This window comes from Sapajus apella, unplaced genomic scaffold (assembly GCF_009761245.1).
Source record: "Sapajus apella isolate SASKATOON/1434 unplaced genomic scaffold, GSC_monkey_1.0 scaffold85, whole genome shotgun sequence".
In the NCBI taxonomy this organism is placed as follows: domain Eukaryota; kingdom Metazoa; phylum Chordata; class Mammalia; order Primates; family Cebidae; genus Sapajus; species Sapajus apella.
The window spans coordinates 4,812,955-4,834,597 of record NW_022437025.1 but is presented as its reverse complement, the minus strand read 5'-3'; the positions used below and the strand labels follow the sequence as shown (position 1 = coordinate 4,834,597).

Here is a 21,643-nt window from a genome sequence, read left to right as displayed (position 1 = left end):
AACACTATGACAAAAGGCAATATTCAATTCATGCCACAAAAGAGGAGAAAATCCAGTGCAGCTGTGGTTCACTGCATGAGAACTGGAGCCTAGCTGAAGTAAATCGTACACTAACAGTCCTTCAGTGGCGTACTGCTGCTTTCACAAAATTCCCAACTTCCCATCACAACACACAGGTCCTTTGTAATTCAGCCCCTGCAGAGAATTCGGCCTCATCTGTGGATTTCCTGCCCAAATCCCATTATCCAGCAAGACAGAGCTACCTGCAATGCTCTTAGTGCAACTGGCTGTTTCTCTGGCTTGTGCTTTAATTTACAGCACACCCTCTGCCTGGCACAGCTGCCTACCCGTTCCATCTTGACCCCATTATAAGCAAATTTTCTTGAGTCGATTCACCAATAGCAAAATGACCAACTGGCCAAAAGTCAATTCGCTAAAGGCAAACTGAATGTACTTATTGACTAGCTGACTTGCTGAATCCCAAATTCACTAAAAAACTATCAGAAAACTACAGTTGAGCTATCTTAACCAAGCCCCACCTCCCTGACTCACGGAGTTGACAGCTGCTCTATTCTCCTGTAAAACACCCTGATATCCCTAAGACGCTAAACATTCATGGCTGCAGGCTCCTCTCTGAGGTGTCTACAAAAACCGTCCCACCTGTTGAGTTGTGTATTTACCAAGAGTCAGCTACGTTCTTTAAATTCTTATTACTATAATTATTTACTTGAATTTGATCATTACATAACAAACCAATGAAAAAAATGAGTACAAAAGGCAAGCTGATGATTCTCTGAGATGCTTTAGAAAGGTTCAGTCAAAACAAACCGGGCAGGGCACAGTGGCTCATGCCTGTAATTCCAGCACTTTGGGAGGCCTAGGCAGGACGATTGCTTGAGCACAGGAATTCAAGGTTGCGGTGAGCTATGACTGCGCCACTGCACTTCAGCCTGGGCAACAAAGTGACACCCTGTGTCTTAAAACAAACAAAAAAAAGTCAGGGCAACATGCATAAAATTCTAGGGATTCTAAGCTCAGATTGTTACAAAAACTGGAAATTACTAGCAGTGTAACATACGTATAGAGTACACAGAAAACACGAGCCAAAGTCCATAAGTAGCACCACACCAAAGCATGTGGCTCTTGGCTTACAGCAAAACACAGTGGCTTTCTGGGGAGTAAGCATGGCTTAGACGTCCAGGGAAAATCACCTTGCGACTCATGCACTAAGCATCAGGAGGGAGAAATCACCCGCTGGCAAACTGTTACTCAAAAAGTATTCATGCTGGGTGCAGTGGCTCACGCCTATAATCCCAGCACTTTGGGAGGCCGAGGCGGGTGGATCACGAGGTCAAGGGATCGAGACCATCCTTGTTGACCGGGGGGTCAACATGGTGAAACCCCGTCTCTACTAAAAATACAAAAAATTAGCTGGGCATGGTGGCGCATGCCTGTAATCCCATCTGCTCAGGAGGCTGAGGCAGGAGAATTGCCTGAACCCAGGAGGCGGAGGTTGAGGGGAGCCCAGATCGCGCCATTGCACTCCAGCCTGGGTAACAAGAGTGAAACTACGTCTCAAAAAAAGAAAAAAAGAAAAGAAAAAGAAAAAAAAAAGTATTCATTTAGGTATGGCAGCTCACACCGGTAACTCCAACACTTCAATCGTTCACGTCCACCTGGCGTATTTAAAGCACACGTTAACGTGGACCTTTTTAGAATTTTCTCACTTTCACCAGCATTTTTGATTGGCCAGCTTGGACTATACCAGCAGAAGAGCCTCTTACGTACCGAAACCCAGTCTAGCTTGTCATTTGGCTACCACAGGCAGGAGCAGAGCATAGGCCAGGGGAGAGCAGGAGACAAGGAGAGGGGACGAGAGAGGGAGAAAGAGGATGAATGAATGCGTAAGTCATGAACTGCATCTGAGGACAACACAGAGGTGGACTGTGGTAGAAAACGCTGACCAGTCAGGAGAACTCTTCGTCTGAAACTGGCATCCCTCCGCTCCACCCAGTTGGCACATCAGGGACATACGGTTTGGTCCAGAGCAGGTGGGAGGGCACTTCAGCGGCACTAGAGAACAGTCCATGACTGTCACAGGACAACTGCTACTCTTCCAGCTGCTGCCTTCGTTTTAGTCAGGGGTTTTTTTTGAGATGGAGTCTTACTCTGTGGCTTAGGCTGGAGTGCAATGGTTCGATCTTGGCTCACTGCAACCTCTGCTTCCTGGGTTCAAGCAATTCTCCTGCTTCAGCCTCCTGAGTAGCTGGGATTACAAGTGCCCAACACCACACCCAGCTAATTTTGTAGCTTTAGTAGACATAGGGTTTCACCACATTGGCCAGGCTGGTCTTGAACCCCTGACCTGAAATGATCCACCCACCTTGGCCTCCCAAAGTGCTGGGATTACAAGCATGAGCCACCACACCCAGCCGGTTTTTGGTTTTTTGAGACAGAGTTTCACTCTGTCACCCAGGGTAGAGCGCAGTGGTGCAATCCTGGCTTATGGCAACCTGCACCTCCCGGGATCAAGCGATCCTCCGACCTCAGCCTCCTGAGTAGCTGGGACTACACTGCACGCCACCATAACCAGCTAATTTTTGTATTTCTTGTAGAGACATGGTTTTGCTATGTTGCCCTGGCTAGTCTTGAACACCTGAGCTCAGGCGATCCATCCGCCTCAGCCTCTCAAAGGGCTGGGATGACAGGCAGCCACCGCGTCCCGCCTCAGCTGCTTCTAATTGTTCTCAGTTTCCCCTCAGTCTCAGAACAGCTTTCCCGATATGAAATGTGAAGATGAAACATAAGACCCATCACAGACAGGAAAGCCAGAGATTCCGGACAACCTTACTAAGAAAAATGAAAATAAACCAGAAGATGAAGCCAGAAAATGGAGGAACTACTGATTTCCCATCTAGCTCTTCATCTTTTAAATTAACAATTATATACTTCTAGACTTTAATATCACATTGTATCTAAAAACAGCAAAGGAGGCCAGGCAGGGTGGGTCACACCTGCAATCCCAGCTACTTGGGAGGCTGAGGAGAGAGGACTGCTTGAGTCCAAGATGTTGATGCTGCAGTGAGCTACGAATGAGCCACTGCACTCCAGCCTGGGTGACAGAGCAAGACCCTGTCAAGAAAAGAGAAAGGAAAGAGGGAAGAGGGAAGAGGAGGAAAGAGGAAGAAGAAGAAAGCAGAAAGAAGAGGCAAGAGGAAAGACAGGGGAGGGGAAGAGAGGGGCAGAGAGAAGGAGAGGAGGGAGGGGAGGGATGGAGGGAGGAAGGGAGGAAGGGAGGAAGGGAGGAAGGGAAGAAGGGAGGAAGGGAAGAAGGGAGGAATGGAGGGAGGGAGGGAGAGGAGGGGATGGAGGGAAGGAGGGAGGGAGGGAGGGAGGGAGGGGAGAAGGGGTGGGAGGGGGGGGAGGGTGGGAGGGGAGGAAGAGAAGGGACGGTGGGAGGGAAGGAAGGGAGGGGAGGAGGGGGGAGGTGGAGGAGAAGGGCAGCAGCAACGGCCTCATCCACACCTAGTGAACCAGAACCTGCACATTAAGATGCCCAGGTGGTTAGCAGAAGGTTACAGTTTGAGAAGTGCTGCTCTAAGGAGTGATTAGAGCACAGGACTTAAATATATCCTAAGCACTTGAGACATATTCACTCTTCCCATCTCCTGGATAATCCTGAGGCACAGAGGTTACATCAATCTCCCCAAATCATATGAGGAGTCTGGGGCAGCACCGGGGCAGGAAGTAGGCAGCCTTGCTCCTGGACTCCCCGCACAGCTCGCAGCCCCCCTGGACTCCCCTGCAGCCCGCGGCCCCCCTGGACTCCCCCTGCGGCCCACGGCCCCCCTGGACTGCCCCCGCGGCCCGAGGCCTCCCTGGACTGCCCCGGGCCCGCGGCCTCCCTGGACTGCCCCTGGGCCCGCGGCCTCCCTGGACTACCCCTGTGGCCCGAGGCCTCCCTGGACTGCCCCTGCGGCCCATGGCCTCCCTGGATCTGGGGCACACTTGCGTCTGATTTGCTGCCACACCTTTGAACTTGTATTGTTGGGAAAAGCATAAATTTGAAATAAATGTTGCAATCTCTGCCCTCTCTACTTACTATGTGATGTTGAACAAACCACACACCTTCACTGAGTCTCAGCTTTCTTCTCGGAAAAATGGGTGCACACACGCCTCTCCAGATAAGGAGAGTGTCAGGGGCTCTTTGAGGCTGAGCTGTGGGAGTCAATGAGTTGTGATTTCTGGTGGCATGTGGCAGGAACCCGGTAAGTGCTTGTTTCCCTCTGTGCCCGCTGCAGTCCAAGACTCTTGAGCACTGTACCAGGCCCAGGCAGAGCGGGCGTGAATGACAAACAGCCCTGCCTGCCCACAGTTCCTATCCTGGCAGAGAGATCATCAGATGATTCATACTGAAAGCAAACATAGAAAGAGAATTGCGGCTGATTTTGCCATAATTTTGAATGACACTCTGAATTCCCTGAGTAAACAAGTTAGAAAACAGGAAAATATAGAAAAAGCTGAATGGTACATAGAAAGTTGCATATGTGAGCCTCGCCAGATCTTTTTAAAATAACAAATTTTGAATTTGAATGCATAAAACTAAAGTACACATTCCTGAAATATGTACATCTTTTTCTCTCTTGGAAAAAAAAAATGGACAGCTGACTTCTAAGTTAACCCCAGAAGAAGTCTAACAATGACTATTAAAGTTTCATAATAAGGTATTCAACTTCAGAATTAACTCAGAAGAGGGTCAAGTCCGCAAGGTCTACAGACACTTTCATCTGCTAAATACCCTAAATTTTGTTTTTCTTAATCTGATGTAACAAAAGATGTCTACAGACTTGTAGCTCCTGTTGTCTGCAAAGAAATGCCAGCTTCCCAAGGGAAGTCTACCCTTAGAGACTACCAATCAGCTGTCACTAACAGCTTCTCGGCCTTAGAAATATACTGAAAAGAGTGCCTCAAGCAAAATAAGAGCTCCATTCTTCCACACTGGGCTTCCATCACAGGCCTCTGGAGCCCGTAAGTATCCCCAGGCCTCCATCAATGACTGCTGCAACTGGGACCTTGACTCACCAGCCAGGGCTGAGGGATCTCCGGCAGGGGCATCTGAGGAGGGGCCGGCAGGCTGTTGGCAGTCTCCTGCTTCTGAGCATGGTCCTTCACGTCAAAACCTGTAGGAGTTAACCAGAATCACAGAACTGCATGAGGGTGGGGTAAGAGTGGTATCACTGGCAGCTATCAGCTCCTGAACCTGTGTTGAACACTGCAAATATTCATTTTCTCTAATCCTTTACACAGTCCTGCAGGGTTAGGTATTATTCTTATTCTTCTCCATTTTACAGGTGAAACCAACAGCTTAAATAAAAGAGGAGAGGAGAGGAGAGGAGAGGGGAGGGGAGGGAAGGGGAGGAGAAAGAGGAGGGAGAGAGGGAGGGAGGGAGGGAGGGATGATAAAGAGAGAAAGAAAGAAAAAAGAAAGAGGAAAGAAAGAAGAAAGAAAGAAAGAAAAAGAAAAAGAAAGAAAGAAAAAGAAAGAAAAGAAAGGAAAGAAAGGAAAGAAAGAAAGAAAGAAAGAAAGAAAGAAAGAAAGAAAGAAAGAAAGAAAGAAAGAAGGAAAGGGAGGGGAGAGGAGAGGAGGCGACAGAAGGGGGGGAGGGGAGGGGAGGAGAAAGAGAGGAGGGAGAGAGGAAGGGAGGCAGGGAGAGATGATAAAGAGAGAAAGAAAAAAGAAAGCAAGAAAAAAGAAAGAAGAAAGGAAGAAAGAAAGAAAAAGAAAGAAGAAAAAAAGAAAAGAAAAGAAAGATGGAAAGGGAGCAGAGGGGAGGGGAGGGGTGGGGAGGGGAGAGGAGGAAGAAAGAAAGAAAGAAAGGCAGGCTAAGAAATGAATCAAAGCACTAAGAGCTAGAAATGATGGTGCAGGCCCCAGAGCCACATGGTCCTCAGTGCCGTGCTGCATCTCTAAGGGAAAGCTGCTCCCCCTCAACTTCTACTCAGGGCAGGACTTATCCATGTAGTAACAGGATAGACACCTTCCTGGGAATCAATACATTTTTATTAAGTATCTTCTTAAAGTCAGATACTATAATAGACATACTTTATAGATGACATGACTGATACAAGCTGACACCTCTCGGGTGTGTTGAAAAGACAAATACATACACAGCGAATTACTAGAAAAGGGGATGAACACTATAGCAGTGCAGGCAGGAAGGGAAGAACAAGTTTTAATGTGGGCACAGTGCTATTTATATGCCACTCACTCACTTGAAAAGGCCTGTAAAAATACTGACTTAAGAATGATCATCTATAATGGGTCCAGTACTATGCTAGAGGCCAGGAATTGAAACATGAAAAGATCCACTGCCGACCTGCAGGAGCTGCAACAGAGACAAGAACTTTGATAGAGAACTACAAACAAACAAAAAAAGCACGAAAGAAGAAGGATAAATGACACACACACACACAGAATCAATAGATAGGTTTAAATTGAAGAGCGGAAGAAAGAATTCATGAATTGAAAAATGTCAGGAGATACATCCAGAAGGAAGCATGGAGAGGCCAGTGCTGGAGCTCAGTGGGCGGAGGAAGAGAGGACACTTTAAAGCAGGGGAGAGCAAACAGTCATCAAGAGCTGACGTGTTTACCATGCGTCAAGCACTGTTTTGAAATATTTCATACCATCTCATTCAGTCCTCACGACATCCCGTGAGGTCAATGCTACCATTCGCCCTTTTTATGCAAAGAGGAAGCTAAAGTATAAAAAGAGTTAGTAGGCCGGGCGTAGTGGCTCACGCCTGTAATCCCAGCACTTCAGGATGCCAAGGTGGGCAGATCACCTGAGGTCAGGAGTTCGACCAGCCTGGCCAACATGGTGAAACCCCGTATCTACCAAAAATTAGAAATTAGCTGGGTATGATGGGACGCACCTGTAGCCCCAGCTACTCAGGAGGCTGAGGCAGGAGAATCCCTTGAACCCAGGAGGCGGAGGCTGTAGTGAGCTGAGATCATGCCACTGCACCCCAGCCTGCTGACAGAGTGAGACTCCATCTCAAAAAAAAGAAGTAACCCATGCAAGGTCACACATTTGGTAACAGGCAGGGCCAGAATAAAAAGCCAGTTTAAGGTTGGAATTCATACCCATCACCACATACGATAAAGGGCCTTGTAGAATGACCAAAGGAGTCTGGACTGTGACCAGGGGCAAAGGCTGACCGATGAAAGAGTTTCAGAAAGCAACAAAATTATTTCAAAAGTGAACGTTTCAGGCCAGGCACAGTGGCTCATGCCTTTTGGAGGCCGAGGCAGGCAGACTACTTGAGCCCAGGAGTTTGAGACCAGCTTGGACAACATGGCAAAACCCTGTCTCCACAAAAATACAAAAACCTAGCTGAGTGTTGTGGTGTGCACACATGTAGTCCCAGCTACTAGGGAGGCTGAGGTGGGAGGATCACCTGAGCCTGCGAGGTCAATGCTGCAGTGAGCAGTGAGCACACCACTGCACCCCAGCCTATGCAACACAGTGAGACTCTGTCTCAAAACAAAGAAGTTACTATTTCATACTGCCCCAAAATAGGGTCCCCATCCTGCTTTCTTATCTAAGTGACAGGCCCCATCACTCACCCAGGTTTTCCTAAGCCACCCATTTTAAACTGCTACCAAATCCTTCAGGCCATCTTCCAGACGGACCAGGTGAGCTTTCCAGAATGCAAATCTAATCATGTCATACATGGTCTCATACACTAAAAGAATGCATGTCAAAGTATAAATGAATTGTATACTTTAAATGATGAAGATATGACCTGAGAATCACATCTCAAAAAAGACGTTTAAAAGAAAGGTCCCTCCCTCTCATCCAGCTACCTCTACAGAGTCTTCAAGATTTTCACATCACATCCTCCAGGAATCGCCCCTTGGGCCCTCCAACACTCTGGTCTCTCACTCAACTGGTGTGGACTCTTTTCTTAGGTGCTCTCATAAGGCTCTGATGCTCTCCACAGCAGTACTTAGCAGGCTTTCCTAGTTCCTGTTTCTTTTGTCTTACTGTGCAGGAAAGAGTTAACATAATGGGCCCAAGGCTACTCTCTCGAGAGGTGCCTGCTTTCAAGGCTGGCCCCCGGCTGCCCTCTGGGAACCTGGATTTCAGAAATGTTCCCATCATTCCCTAATGGACAAGGTTGGTTCACCGTGCCTGTACTGTTTGTGTAAACATGGTTTACACAAAAGCTGAAAACCTGCTTTTCCTGGAATTCTGGTATGTGCCAGACAGAGGGTGCCTACAGGACCAGATCTAAGTAGAAACCTTGGGCACTGAGTCTCCGGTGAGCCTGAACAGAAACGTCGCACAGAGCTGGCTGCGTTTCTATTGCTGAGGAAAGTGTGCTCTATGTGACCCTCATGGGAGAGACAGAGCACACAGAAGCTGGGCACGGCTTCCTCCATGCTCCGCCCGCATCTTCTCCCTTCCCGTCTGCCAGTCGGGCTGTGTATCCTCACTTCGGCTGCAGGGCGTCCTGCACATAAGAAGAACAACCTGATGCCGGGACCCGGGAGTCCTTCAGGTGATTTCCAAAGGTGGGGGTTGCCTTGGGGACTCCCAACACACGATTCCATTAGCTCCTTCAAAGCTTTATGTTTCTATACCTGCAGGCCAACACAGAACTTGGCACAAGTATAAACCCTCAATGAAACCCTGATGAACAATAATGTAAGTTAAAGAACAAATAAATATATTTTAGAAAGATGGTCAAATTAAAGACCATTTAGAAGCCAAGACATTGTAAGAAGAAAAAGCAGGCATCAGAAAAAGACTCACCTTTGGATGACTGTATCCTCAGCAGAATGTTGGTTATCACTGCCTTTTTCTCCCTGACAGTTGAGGTTAGATATTCATGGTCCAGGAGTTCAAGAAAGAGACGAAGTTCAACTATTAACTCTTCCATTGCTGACAACAAAAGAGAGGAAGGGTACTATCAGGCCCAGTGATTTGCAAATGTCAAAATATGAATGCTGTCTTACTCGAAGCACTTCATGTTTAGCTTAAACACTGAATATAGTATTCTGACCTGAAAAACAAGTTTGCTGAAATCAAGTCCACTAGAAGATTCACGCATCTTCTCCTTAACAAATGCACTACTCCTTCGCATCTGCTTTGAGGCAGTAAAATTCAACCGGGAGAAGCTCCAAAGCCAGGCTGCCAACAGATGGTGTCCCAACCCAAAAGCCTGACATCATCATTTGGTGTCAATTCCATAATATTAAATTTCCGTGTCAAGAAGGAGATGGGAGTTTAAAATGCCAAAGAGTTTTCTAATAACCACTAGGGCATGGTTTCAGAAACTCAACACCCAGCCCTCTGCCTTTGTAAAGTCGGCTCCTCCGCAGGACAGCAGTGAGCATGTTTACGCAGTTAGCACAAAGGATCCCAGATGCTGAGGACGGCGTAAATCAAAGTTCAGGTGCTGACTTCCCACCATGTCTTTTCCTTCTAGGATGATGGCAGACTTTTCCTCTGATATCCACAAGATTGGAATGCTGGCTTATGTCAGCAATTTGTAAATGATGATGTTAGCCTCTGGGGATGTGAACTCCTTCTTCAGGGAGCCCGCAAGGCCTGAGATTCAAACTATTTTCATAATGCTAAGACATTATTCACCTTTTTCTGCTTTAATGGTAGAAATGCAAGGGTAAAACTGATAGCATCTTAGCATGAATCGAGGCAGTGACACCAAACTATCCTAGTGGTCATGATATCCTTCACCATATACTCATAGTTTAAAAAAAAAAAAAAGAAAAGAAAAGTTACTTGGGTTGGTCACAGTGGCTCATGCCTATAATCTCAGCACTTTGGGAGACTGAGGCGGGCAGATCACCTGAGGTCAGGAGTTCGAGACCAGCCTGGCCAACATGGCCAACTCTACTAAAAATACAAAAATTAGCCAGGCATGGTGGCACATCCCTGTAATCCCAGCGGCTCAGGAGGCTGAGGCACGATCACTCGAACCTGGGAGGCAAAGGCTGCAGTGAGCCAAGACTGTGCCACTACACTCCAGCCTGGGAGACAGAGTGAGACTCCTTCTCCAAAATAAAATTAAAAAAAAAAAAAAAGCCACCTTCACTTAGGAGTGCCTTTGATGAAGCAGTAAAAACTCGTGGCTTTTATTAAATGTCAGCCTTTGAAGACACACCTTTTTAACATCCCATTGAATGGCACGGGAAGCACACAGAAGCCTTCCGCACATGAAGTGTGACAGCCGTCTAGAGAAGAATCACTCTTGTGAGTGTCTGAGGTGCCAGCCACCCAAAGCCACTTGCTACACACAGCACTATCTTTACTTGAGACAGCGAATGACAGGCAAACTGCAATGACTTGGACTGGAGTCCCTGGCAGACATGCTCTCACGAATGAGCACTTGGGCTCATCATTTCAAGGTCAACAACGGACAGCATTTGCGGACGGGAATAAAAGTGGAGATTCCAAGTGAAAAGATGAATTTTTGAAAGTTTGTATCCACCCCATAAGAGCTTACTGCCTTCTAATACTTGAGGCTTTTCTAATGAGATCAGCAGTGACATTAACAAATGTGATCTATGTGACTTACATTGCATAATGTCATATGTTGACATTTATTTGGAAGATCTGCACAACTCAGTGAACCATGATGCTATGAAATCATATATGGGTAAAAAGATCCACCTGAAGTGCATAATAAACTAAAATATTCTAAAGTAACTGAGGACGGCACAGCTTCAGATGCCACGTCACAAAGATCCAACCCTTAGGAAACTACCACTTGTCGAGGTTTGGTGTAGTATCAAGGAAGAATATCGACATCTGAAAAACTTCCCAACTGCACATCTGTGGGAGGTTGGATCTCCATGGACTTCCACCATAACATCTCACGGTCTGAGTGAAGAGGTAAATATGACAAGCAGCTATCTTCTAAGCCAGACACTAAAGATAACCTGTGAAAATCTAAAACGATGCTACTCTTCTAATGATCATATTTTCCTAAATGCAGTTACTTTTCATAAATATATGTTATTTATGTTAACACAATGGGTTTATGGATATTTTAATGAATATCTTAAGATCTGCCAATTTTAATTCTAATATGGTAAGTACCTACAGACATAATCATAATTAAAGTTCTTTAAGGTCTTCAAAATATATTTTGAGACCAAACAGTGTGAGATCTGCTGCTGTCAGCAATTACTTGAAGTTCTTCACTCATTTATTCATCACTTATCTGTTATCAGTCATGCATCTTGACTGACCAAAGCTCTCATAATTTTAGGCAAGGGGGCAGAGAAATGTAAAGGAGCTTAAAGCAGGTGGATGTGGCGCCTGCAGCTCACTCTTCCCAGTGGGGCAGTTTTCCCTTCTATGAAATGAAGAAGTTGGATTACATCACCTTTCATTAAGGTCTTTTTTATTAACCAATTTATTGATTCTAAGCGATCTCATCTATACTTTAAAAATGGACCAGGCAAGTTGGCTCATGCCTGTAATCCCAGCATTTTAGGAGGCTGAGGTGGGCGGATCACTTGAGCCCAGGAGTTCGGGGCTGCAGTGAGCCATGACTGAGTCACTGTACTGCAGCCTGGGTGACAGAGTGAGACCCTGATTCTCAAAAAAAAAGTGGAGCGGGGGCTGACAGCATTATTCAAAATAGTCAAAAGGTAGAAAATGAATGACGAATAAACGAAATGTGGTATACATATACAATGAAGTATGATTCATCCATAAAAAGGATTAAAATTCAGTTACATGCTGCAACATGGACAAACCCTGAAAACATTATGTTAAAATAGATAAAAAGGGGCAAATATATGAGTCTACTTATACAAAGTACTTAGAGTAGTCAAATTCTTAGAGACAGAAAGTACAACAGTGTTACCAGGGCTAGTGGCAGGGGAGAATGTAGGGTTATTATTTAATGGGGTTCAGAGTTAACAGTTTGGGATGATGAAAATGTCCTGGAAATGGATAGTGAATATACCCAATGACACGAAATTTTACACTCAAAAAGGGTTATTAAAAAGGTAAAATGTATGCTATGCATTTTTTTTTTTTTTTTTGAGACAGAGTCTTACTCTGTCACCTGGCTGCAGTGCAGTGACATGATCTTGGCTCACTGCAACCTCTGCCTCCCCGGGTTCAAGCGATTCTCCTGCCTCAGCCTCCCAAGTAGCTGGGACTATGGGTGTGCATCACCATGCCCAGTTAATTTTTGTATTTTTGGTAGAGACAGGATTTCACTATGTTGGCCGGGATGGTCTCAATCTCCTGACCTCATGATCCACTCACCCCGGCTTCCCAAAGTGCTGGGATTACAGGCGTGAGCCACCACACTTGGCCAGCTATTCATATTTAATTTAAAAAGGAATGAGATTTCACTTAGGTTCCACCTAACAGCATCAAAATATCTGAAGACAACCTAAGGCTGCATCTATCCTAACTCGTCACCTAAAACCTGAGCTCCCTTTATAGTGCGACCAGGAGGCCTCTGGGCAAAACCCTCCAAAGCCTGGGAGTTTGTCGTGGCCATAGCCAAGGTACCTGTCCATCCTCCCCTGTGAGAACAGCAGCCTGAACCACAGGGTGACTTTCAGCAGCCACTGCTCTACTGCAAGGCCCTGCACGCCGCCTCCCACTGCTAGGTAGTGGTTCACTGAACCACCCTCTCCCAAGCGGGTCCATCAGGTCTTCATTCCTCTGTCTTTCACCTGAAGACTGAGAAATATGATTCCGTTGGGATGGTCTCTTGAACTGAAAATACGGAAACAGAGCAGCCAGCGCAAGTGCAAACACAGGGGTGCAAGGACAGAAGCCAGCCTGGAGGAAGAACAGAGGCAACACCCTCATAAGCCGGCACACTCAGGCGGGCAGCCCCGGGAGAGCAAGTGTCTCCCGGACGCCAACCACGCTCCTGAGGCTTTCCCTGGCCTACTGTTAGCTACTCGGGAAATTAGGCTGCACTTGAATACCACGAAATATTTGTATCCTTCTAATAAATTTTCATTTCATTATGTTGTTAAGCTAATCGATGTGGTTTTCTGTTCACCTGAAACTATAACCAAAGGATTCTCAAAACATAGCTCTCTTAGCGCCTCAGAAAGCAAAACACTCCCAGAGCAGAGAGTTGCAATTGTTGGAAAGTCTCTCCTTTTTGGGATCTTCACAGACTGAATTAACCATGTTTTCTACTTGACAGTCTTTCCAAACGTGAATACTCATCTCCTCTTTCCTCTGGTCCTCTCTAATCAAGCACCCCAGCTGGCTCCTCCTCACTGAAGTCTTCCCTAATTACCAAAATCCACTCCTGGTTTAGCAGCTGTACTGATTACTGGATACCTAGTGATCTTAAGGTTTACTTGGTTTTTGTGGGGATTTTTTCCCTCAGGGTAGCTACTCAACTGGTTAAAGGCAGGTTTCACCCTGTGTTTATCTCCAAATACCTGACAGCGGCCAGCAGGACAGTTCGCACAGAACGCATGCAAATGTTACGGAATGAATGACTTCTAGAGGAAGAGGATTACCACCTTCTGACAACTGAGCCTGTGAAAGGCACTGTGCTGGGCCTCTACATGTGATAATCTCATTTGATTCTCAGAAGAACGCAGAGAAGATGCGCGGCGCCCCATGTACAGCAGAGAATCAGAACTCCAGGGTCAGCTTTTAGTTTGCTTGCTTTTCTTTAAGCGAATCCTCACAGAGCCACAAGTGCCAGGCACTGCTCTAAGCCCACTACGCACATGAACCCATGTGCTCCTCACGACATTGCTAGGAGGCAGGGACTGTTATTATTCCCATTCTGCAGGTTAGAAAACAGACACAGAAGGCTGCCTAGGGTCACCAAGCCTCCCCAGTTGACAATTTGCTCACAGTCGTACAGCTAGAAAATAACACAATAAGAATCTGAACTCCAAAAGCCCAGCTTTGACCATTTCATAATAATTCTAATAATGATAATAACAATATAGATTGTTTTCAGAGATAACCCTAGTCTGGTGAGCTGTTATGCCCATTTTGTATTCAAAAAGAGCAATAGTATGACCAAGTAAAATTAATTTAGTCCTACAAAAAATCAGGAAAATGAACAAGAACTGTCAACAGAGACTACAGAGAAGCCTCCCAGAGCAGCACAACGCCTTGTTGAGCTGCCTGGCGCCCCGCCTCACCCGTTCCCAGGATGCAGGTGCGGCTCCTGGTGCATCTCTGTGTTCGTTCCGGTGCCTGACTATGTTCAACATAAACCCAGCGCTCAGATCACGCGCACGGAAACAGGGAACACAAACACACATGGCTGGTGGGCATGCTGTACCAAAAGCTCACCCCAGCGCCAACGCAAGAAGGAAAGGAGTTCTTCCAGCCAATTCTCCATTTTAAACTTTTAATATAAACATGTCTTTCCCCTTAAGATCTAAGGGTAATAACCCGCACGCACTGGAGATTTTCCTATAAATGAAGGTCTGGTGAACAATGTGTGCCTGAGCAGGAAGTGGCGTCGTACTGCTCCAGTGTGGACATGAGGCAGGTGTGACACACCCACATCCCTCCGCCTCCAGAGCCGCTGCTGTTTCTTATCAGCTGTGCTCTCTGGAGATCCAGGAGTCCAGGCACTGGGATCAGGTTTCCACGGAAGTATTCTGAGAGTGGCCTTCTCCTTAAGCTACCCCAGACTTATCTTCAGCAACCACCCTTTCCACTGCCCAACGCAGGCTCTATCCTTCTATCAGGAGGAGCTGCTTCTCCCAGTCAAGAACAACATGTGCCCTTGTCTTCCTCCAGTACCTCCAGCCAAGTCTCCCTTTACAATAGAGACTCTCCTATTTTCCCTGTAAAGTACTGCGGCCACTGCAGCTGCTTAGTAATGTTTAATGGAAAACTCTGGCTACCACTGAGTACTGACCATGTACCAAGCAATACGCTAAGTGCTCTGTAGACATCTTGACTCATCTTCATAATAACCTTTCAAGATAGGCACTGTTTTCAGCACTTTACGAGTGGAGAGGTTGGTACTAAGAAAGGTTACATTTTTGCCTAAGGTCACACAGTTAAAAATAAGAGCCAGAATGGACATCAGAACCAGCTGTCACTGCTTTTTATAGCATACCACCGACTTTCTAAATGTTGCTCCCAGTGGAAGAAGCTCTTAATGTCTTTTAGGTTACATCCCTCATAGGTTACATTCAAATAACCTGTCTCCCACAACACAGGACGGGCCATCTACACAATTATTTCCCTCAAGGTCATTACTCAAACTGTGTTTGACATGATTATTTTACTAATAGTTTCTTACATTAAAAAATGAAATCTGTGAATTGGAAGAACAGCTGTAGATAGTTCACCCAACTTCCCCAATTTACTGAGGAAAAACTGAGGCTCAGAGAACAGAAAAGACTGAGGCAAGGGCACAGCCTGCTCGCCTCTCCCTTCTGCACAGCCCAAAGGAGTGGCCAGAGGGTTCTGCACACAGGACAACAACTAATTACATTCCAATATCCACAATGACGTACGCATTTTCTCTCATCTGAGCCTCGTAATCTTATCATCGTTGAAATATTACAGACTTTCGAAATAAAATGAATGCCCCGAGGCAGATAGCTAAGAAGGGCCATATTCACACCTGAACCACTTCCTCTGTTCACCCCAGCCCCGACACCTGCTATCCTGTTCTGTACAGAATGGCGAGGTCACTGAACGGGCTGGCATCACAGACACAGGAATCAATCACTGAATTCCAGAGAAAAAAAAATATTCCCCAAACACCCACACCACACCAAACAAAAGATCTGACCACAGAATTTAGCATTCCCAAAGCAACTGGAAAATTACCTGGGGGCATTTCTGAATACATTTTATGCATTCACTCCCTTCTTTCTAGCAAAAGCTTCTTCGGACTAATTAACCTTCTCTCCCTTTTTTGTTGCTGTTGTTTGTTTGTGAGACAGGGTCTCTCTCTGTTGCCCAGGTTACAGCGCAATGATGCAATCACATACCACAGCTCAGCCTCCCAAGCAGCTGGGACTGCAGGCATGCACCACCACGCCCGACTAATTTTTTAAATTTTTGGTAGAGACAGGGTCTCACTATTTGCCAGACTGGTCTTGAACTCCTGGGACTGCAAAAGTGCTGGGATTCCAGGCGTGTGCCCCACACCCAGCCTTTCTGCTTTCTCTCACATGAGTAGAGTATCTCATAGTCCTAAATAAGCAAGGAAAAGAAGAAGAACTAGACATCCCAGGAGACAAAGAATTCAACAGAGCAATCGCACTTCCTGCGTGACCAATCCCTTCACTACTCCGACAGCAAATCTCTGGCTCAGACTGGGCAGTGAGTTCATTTATTTTAACAAAATAAAAGAAATGGCTTATGATTGTGGAAACCAAAATGACTTTAAAGGAATTTTCTTTATTTACCTTCATGACTCAGTCATGGATTTGAAAACAAGTGTGGTTAACTGAGGCCCAGAGAAGAAAAGCAGCGTGAAGTCACAAAGCATTTGGTAAAGGGGTGAGAGCCAGGAACAGGGTCACCAAACCTCTGGTCAAAGAGTTCTCTGCTGAGCACAGAATTGTCTTCTTCAAACAGGGCCTGCAAGGCCTAAGCCCCTCTCTGTCTCGGCTCTCCTAGAAAACCAGAGAAAGGAATGTCTCCTGTGACTGGCTCTGAGAAAACACTATTAACTACCCGTCACTTCCTGCGGCATCTCAGAAACACACGGAACGTTGCCATGGGGGACAGATTCGCAGACACTGCCACATCCATATTCCCCACAGGCTTCTCACTTCACTGATGTGCAAAACACCTATTTGCATTCGGAATTACACTCAAGTGCCTTGCTACAACCAAGACAGTTGCTGGTGGCCTTTTTATTTCCTTTCTATTTTTATCTGCGATCCTTCCCGTATGGTTCTTCCCTTCAAATTTCTAACCCAGTGCAGATGCTCCCAGGACCTAGACCCAGGCAACTCCCCATATCTAGTCTAAACTGGGGGGTGGGAACAGTACCTGTGTCTCCCTGATTCTTCCCTCACAGAGGTGGATATTCCCTCTGTGCATCCTCCCTGCCTCACTAATCTACACCACTCAGCCCCCAGCACTCCAACCTGCTGGCCCTCATGGGGTGGCCCTCTGCCAGCGCCCTCCACCTGAGCCAAGGCTACCTCTCCTGCCAGGCACCCCCACACAGCATCTTCTCCCTGACCTCTCCCCACCCCACTGAATTCTGCCAATGCCACTGAGCACAGCTCATCTTGGGATGATCGTTCTGTCCCTGCCAATGCCACTCATTTGGCCCTCGTCCTCCACTGCTCCTTAGAAACCGACTCTGGGCAGGGCACAGTGGCTCCCACCTGTAATCCCAACACTTTGGGAGGCCGAGGTGGGCGGATCACCTGAGGTCAGGAGTTTGAGACCAGCCTGGCCAACATGGCAAAACCCCATCTCTACTAAAAATACAAAAATTAGCGGGGAATGTTGGCACACGCCTATAGTCCCAGCTACTCAGGAGGCCATCGCAGAAGAATCACTTGAACCCAGGAGGCGGAGGCTGCAGTGAGCCAAGATCGTGCCACCGCACTTCAGCCTAGGCAACAGGGTCCTTCTCAAAAAAAAAAAAAAAAAGAAAGAAAAAGAGAAGGAAACCTGGACTCTGTCACCACGTAAACCTGGATCCACATCCCAGCTGATTCTTCCTAGTGTGTCACTTTGGGTAAGTAACCTCCCAAATTATCTCATCCTTAAAGCGAGGTGGATATTCTATATCTCAGTATCATAACAAGGATGAAATGAGCTAGTAGCACGCATACACAGCCAAGCATTTCATCAGTGGTAACGATGACCGTCATCATTGGCACATGTTCATCTTGTTGAGATACAGGATCCATGATGCAGTAAATGAATATGACCCACATACCTCCTGTCCTCCAAAACTATGACATCCTAAAGTACCACACCCCCCACAAGAGAAGTCATGAAAGACTATTCTGTGCAACTCCAGGGAGATACACTTGAAACTACGTTAAATAGATAATTTCATAAAAGAAAATAATTTACCAGAATTACCCTCACAAAAAGACAAAAAAACACCAGACGCAGGTAGTTTTACAGGAGAATTATACCAAATCTTAAACACCAAGACTACTATATCAGTTGTTCCAGAGGATAAAATACATAGAAAATAACCAAATTTGGGCCGGGTGCGGTGGCTCACGCCTGTAATCCCAGCACTTTGGGAGGCTGAGTCGAGCGGATCACGAGGTCAGGAAATCAAGAGCAGCCTGGCCAAGATGGTGAAACCCTGTCTCTACTAAAAATGCAAAAATTAGCTGGGTGATGGTGAGCACCTGTAGTCCCAGCTACTTGGGAGGCTGAGGCAGGAGAATTGCTTGAACCCGGGAGGCAAAGGTTGCAGTGAGCCGATATGGCTCCACTGTATTCCAGCCTGGCAAGAGAGCTAGATTCCATCTAAAAAAAAAAAAAAAAAGAATAGAAAAGAAAAAAAGAAAATAACCAAATTCTTTCTTTTTTTGAAGCAAGTATAAACGTGATGTCTAAACCTAACAGAGACAGCACAAAAAAGAAAACCAAAGACCACTTTTACTTATATCAGCACAAAAATCCTAAAGAAAATATTACCAAACAGAAGCCAACACTTAATTCCACACCATTACCAAGTAAGATTCATTCTAGAAATGCTAAGGTGAGTCAACATTAGAAAATCTAATAGGCCAGGTGCAGTGACTCACACCTGTAATCCCAGCACTCTGGAAGGCCTATGTGGGCAGATTGCTTTGAGACCAGCCTGGAATTAGCCAGGTGTGATGGCATACACCGGTGGCCTCAGTTACTTAGGAGGCTGAGGTGAGAGGATCACATGAGCCCAGGGAGGCTGACGTTACAAGTCGAGATCGCACCACCACACTCCAGCCTGGCAACAGAGCAAGACGCTGTCTCAAAAAAAAAATTATTTCTACTTGCAGCTGATGTGAAAGTAACCTGGTAAAGCAGGAGATATGAATACCATAGCTTTCCACATGCTTATTTTACATCAAACAATAAATAACTAGAAGATAAAATGGAAGACCAGCACCCATTTATAAAACAGTAAGAAAGTAAACTACTTTAAATAATTAGCAAGAAATGTGCAAAACTTACATAAGTAAAACTTAAACTTGATTGAAAGATGAAGAAGTAAACTTGAACAAATGGAAAGATGTCCCCTTGCCTTTGGAGAGGACAACTTAACACCAAAGATGTCAATTCTCCCCAAGTTAACAAATATATTTAAGGCAACAGCAATAAATACATTGAAATCGTTTGAATATCCCCTCCAAATCTCATGCTGAGATGTAATCCCCGGTGTTGGAAGTAGGGTCTGGTGGGAGGCGGATCCCTCACGGCTTGCTGCTGTCCTCGCAATAGGGAGTGAGTTCCACTCAGGAGATCTGGTTGTTCAAGTGTGGGGCACCTCCCCCATTCCCTCTCTTGCTCCTGCTCTGCCATGTGAGACACCTGCTTCCCCTTCACCTTTCACCACGATTGGAAGCTTCCTGAGGCCTTCCCAAAAGCTGAGGAAATGCTGGCGCCCTACTTGTAAAGCCTGCAGAACTATGAGCCAATTAAACCTCTTTTCTTTAGAAATTACCCAAGCTCAGGTATTTCTTTATAGCAATGCAAGACAGGCCTAACACATATCAACAAATTTTGTTTTGTTTCTGGAACTAACTAAACAAATTGATTCTAAATTTCATATGGAAAAATAAGAATGCAAAGATGTCTAAGAACAATGAAGAGGTAAGAGCCAGCCCTGCCAACTATTTAAAAATAATATAAAGGCTCATCATTCAAACGATTTGATACTAACATATTTAAATTCCCAGTCAGATCAACAGAGCAGAGTAAAAAGTCCAGTAATAGACCCAAATACACACAGAAATATCAGAAAAATGATCATCTTGGTAAATGGAGTTGGGACAACTGCTATTTGGGAAAAAGACGAAACTCAAGACTTACCTTAAATACACCAGAAAAACTCTTAAAGATGTTTGAGAATCCAAATATAAAAACAAGAAACAACTCAAGTCCTGGAAGAAATAGATGAATCCCTTCATAACCTGGATGTGTAAAAAATTTTTCTGATTCTGACTCTAAATCAGATGTAAAAAGAAAAGATGGATCACTGTGCCTACATGAGGATGAGCTCCTGGAGATAACAAACGTGGATTACGGACTCCTGTCCCCACCCCGCCTCGCACTGATCATCACACGGTGCAGTCCCTCAACTTCTCAGCCCGCCACACATCTGTGCTTCATGCTGACTATCTCCAGAGGAGAGGCAGGGTGGATGGTTAGACCTTTCTTCAACAAAGAAAGGACACTGGAGAGCTGTTTCACAGAAACCCATCTCATTGCTCTTACTGAGGACTACTGTGCTAGATTAAAAGCTCCAATTAAGAAACAGGTCCCAAACCAGGACCAACCTGCTTTTCAGAAAAATCACCCTGGTCCCTTACATTCTTTTCAGTGACTTCTCCGGATCCTGTATCAAAATCATAACTAACCCAGACTCTGCTTATTTTCTAGATTGTCTCTTTCCACTCTGCTTATGTTTCCCACTTCAGCTCTTCTCAGCCCTTCAGTTTCCCACAAATATCATGCCTGCTTCTGCCTCAGGCCTCTGCCCCAGCCGCAGCTCCCTGCCTGGTATGCTTAACTCTGTGTGTCTCTGCCTTGTCCCTCACAAACGTCACTACCACCCCCTCCTTCACCTGGCTGTCTCTCACTGCGGTGCTGCTCAAGCATCACCCTCACATCAGGCCTACCATCACCGCATCTCTCCCGCGATGCTGTGGTAACGGGCTGATGTGTCTATCTCCTCCACTAGCCAGTAGCCAGTCTGAAGGCAGGGACCACTGTGTGGCTTCTCTCTCTGCCCGGATTGTCGAGCACATGCCTGATGCGGAAACAAGAACACGACAATCAGTGTGTGTTTGGTGAATTAATTCACTTTTATGTTTCTGGAGCTCCAGAACAGACATTCCTGAGATCTGCTTTAAAGACAAAACTGCAGAGAAAGACGCCATGGATTGTTCTCTCGTAATTCGTAACTGTGTCTTTTGTGCTAGTCCTAGAACACAGAAAAAAGTGGCAAAAGACTAATTGTGACAAGTTCCTTTTCTCAAGCAGGTGGATCGCCACCTGCACAGGGCCCTCTGTGTGGGAGTACTCAGTGTTCCTGAGGGAATCAGAACTCGGGTGCACGGAAGCAAAGGCACTGTGCTCGGGCAAGGCCCTTGCATAGTTTCCCTTATAGGGTTACAATCAGACTCTCCATGCAGACTCTTCCAATTATTTCCACAGGCCTCCACAGAGCATCTAAAAGGGCTGCTTAAAGGTGGATCTAAGAAATCTCAGGAAAAGCAGCATAGCCTGAGGCTCTGTCTGGTTGGAAAGCTTCCCTCAGCTGGACTGCATCTGAAATTCTTTCTGATGACGATTATTTGAACAACTGGATGACTCTGAATATAAGTCATTAAACTTCTTTGATTCCCAGTTCCTTAATGTATAACGTGGGGATAATAACAGTTATGTGCTGACCAGTACTGCAGTGAAGATCCAAGGACTGCT

General features: G+C 45.9%; 1 protein-coding gene across 4 annotated transcripts in view; it reads right to left on the bottom strand.

Moving 5' to 3' along the window:
- AFAP1 (actin filament associated protein 1) overlaps nucleotides 1–21,643 on the bottom strand; it is a 167,503-nt gene that overhangs the window by 95,667 nt on the left and 50,193 nt on the right. For all 4 annotated transcript variants that reach the window (XM_032254103.1, XM_032254106.1, XM_032254104.1 and 1 more), the window contains exons 2-3: nucleotides 8,822–8,950; nucleotides 5,083–5,180 (exon numbers count right to left, since the gene is read on the bottom strand). In XM_032254103.1, coding sequence (XP_032109994.1) covers nucleotides 5,083–5,180; nucleotides 8,822–8,948 — 225 coding nt within the window. In that variant the 5' untranslated portion in view covers nucleotides 8,949–8,950. The remainder of the gene's footprint in view (nucleotides 1–5,082; nucleotides 5,181–8,821; nucleotides 8,951–21,643) is intronic.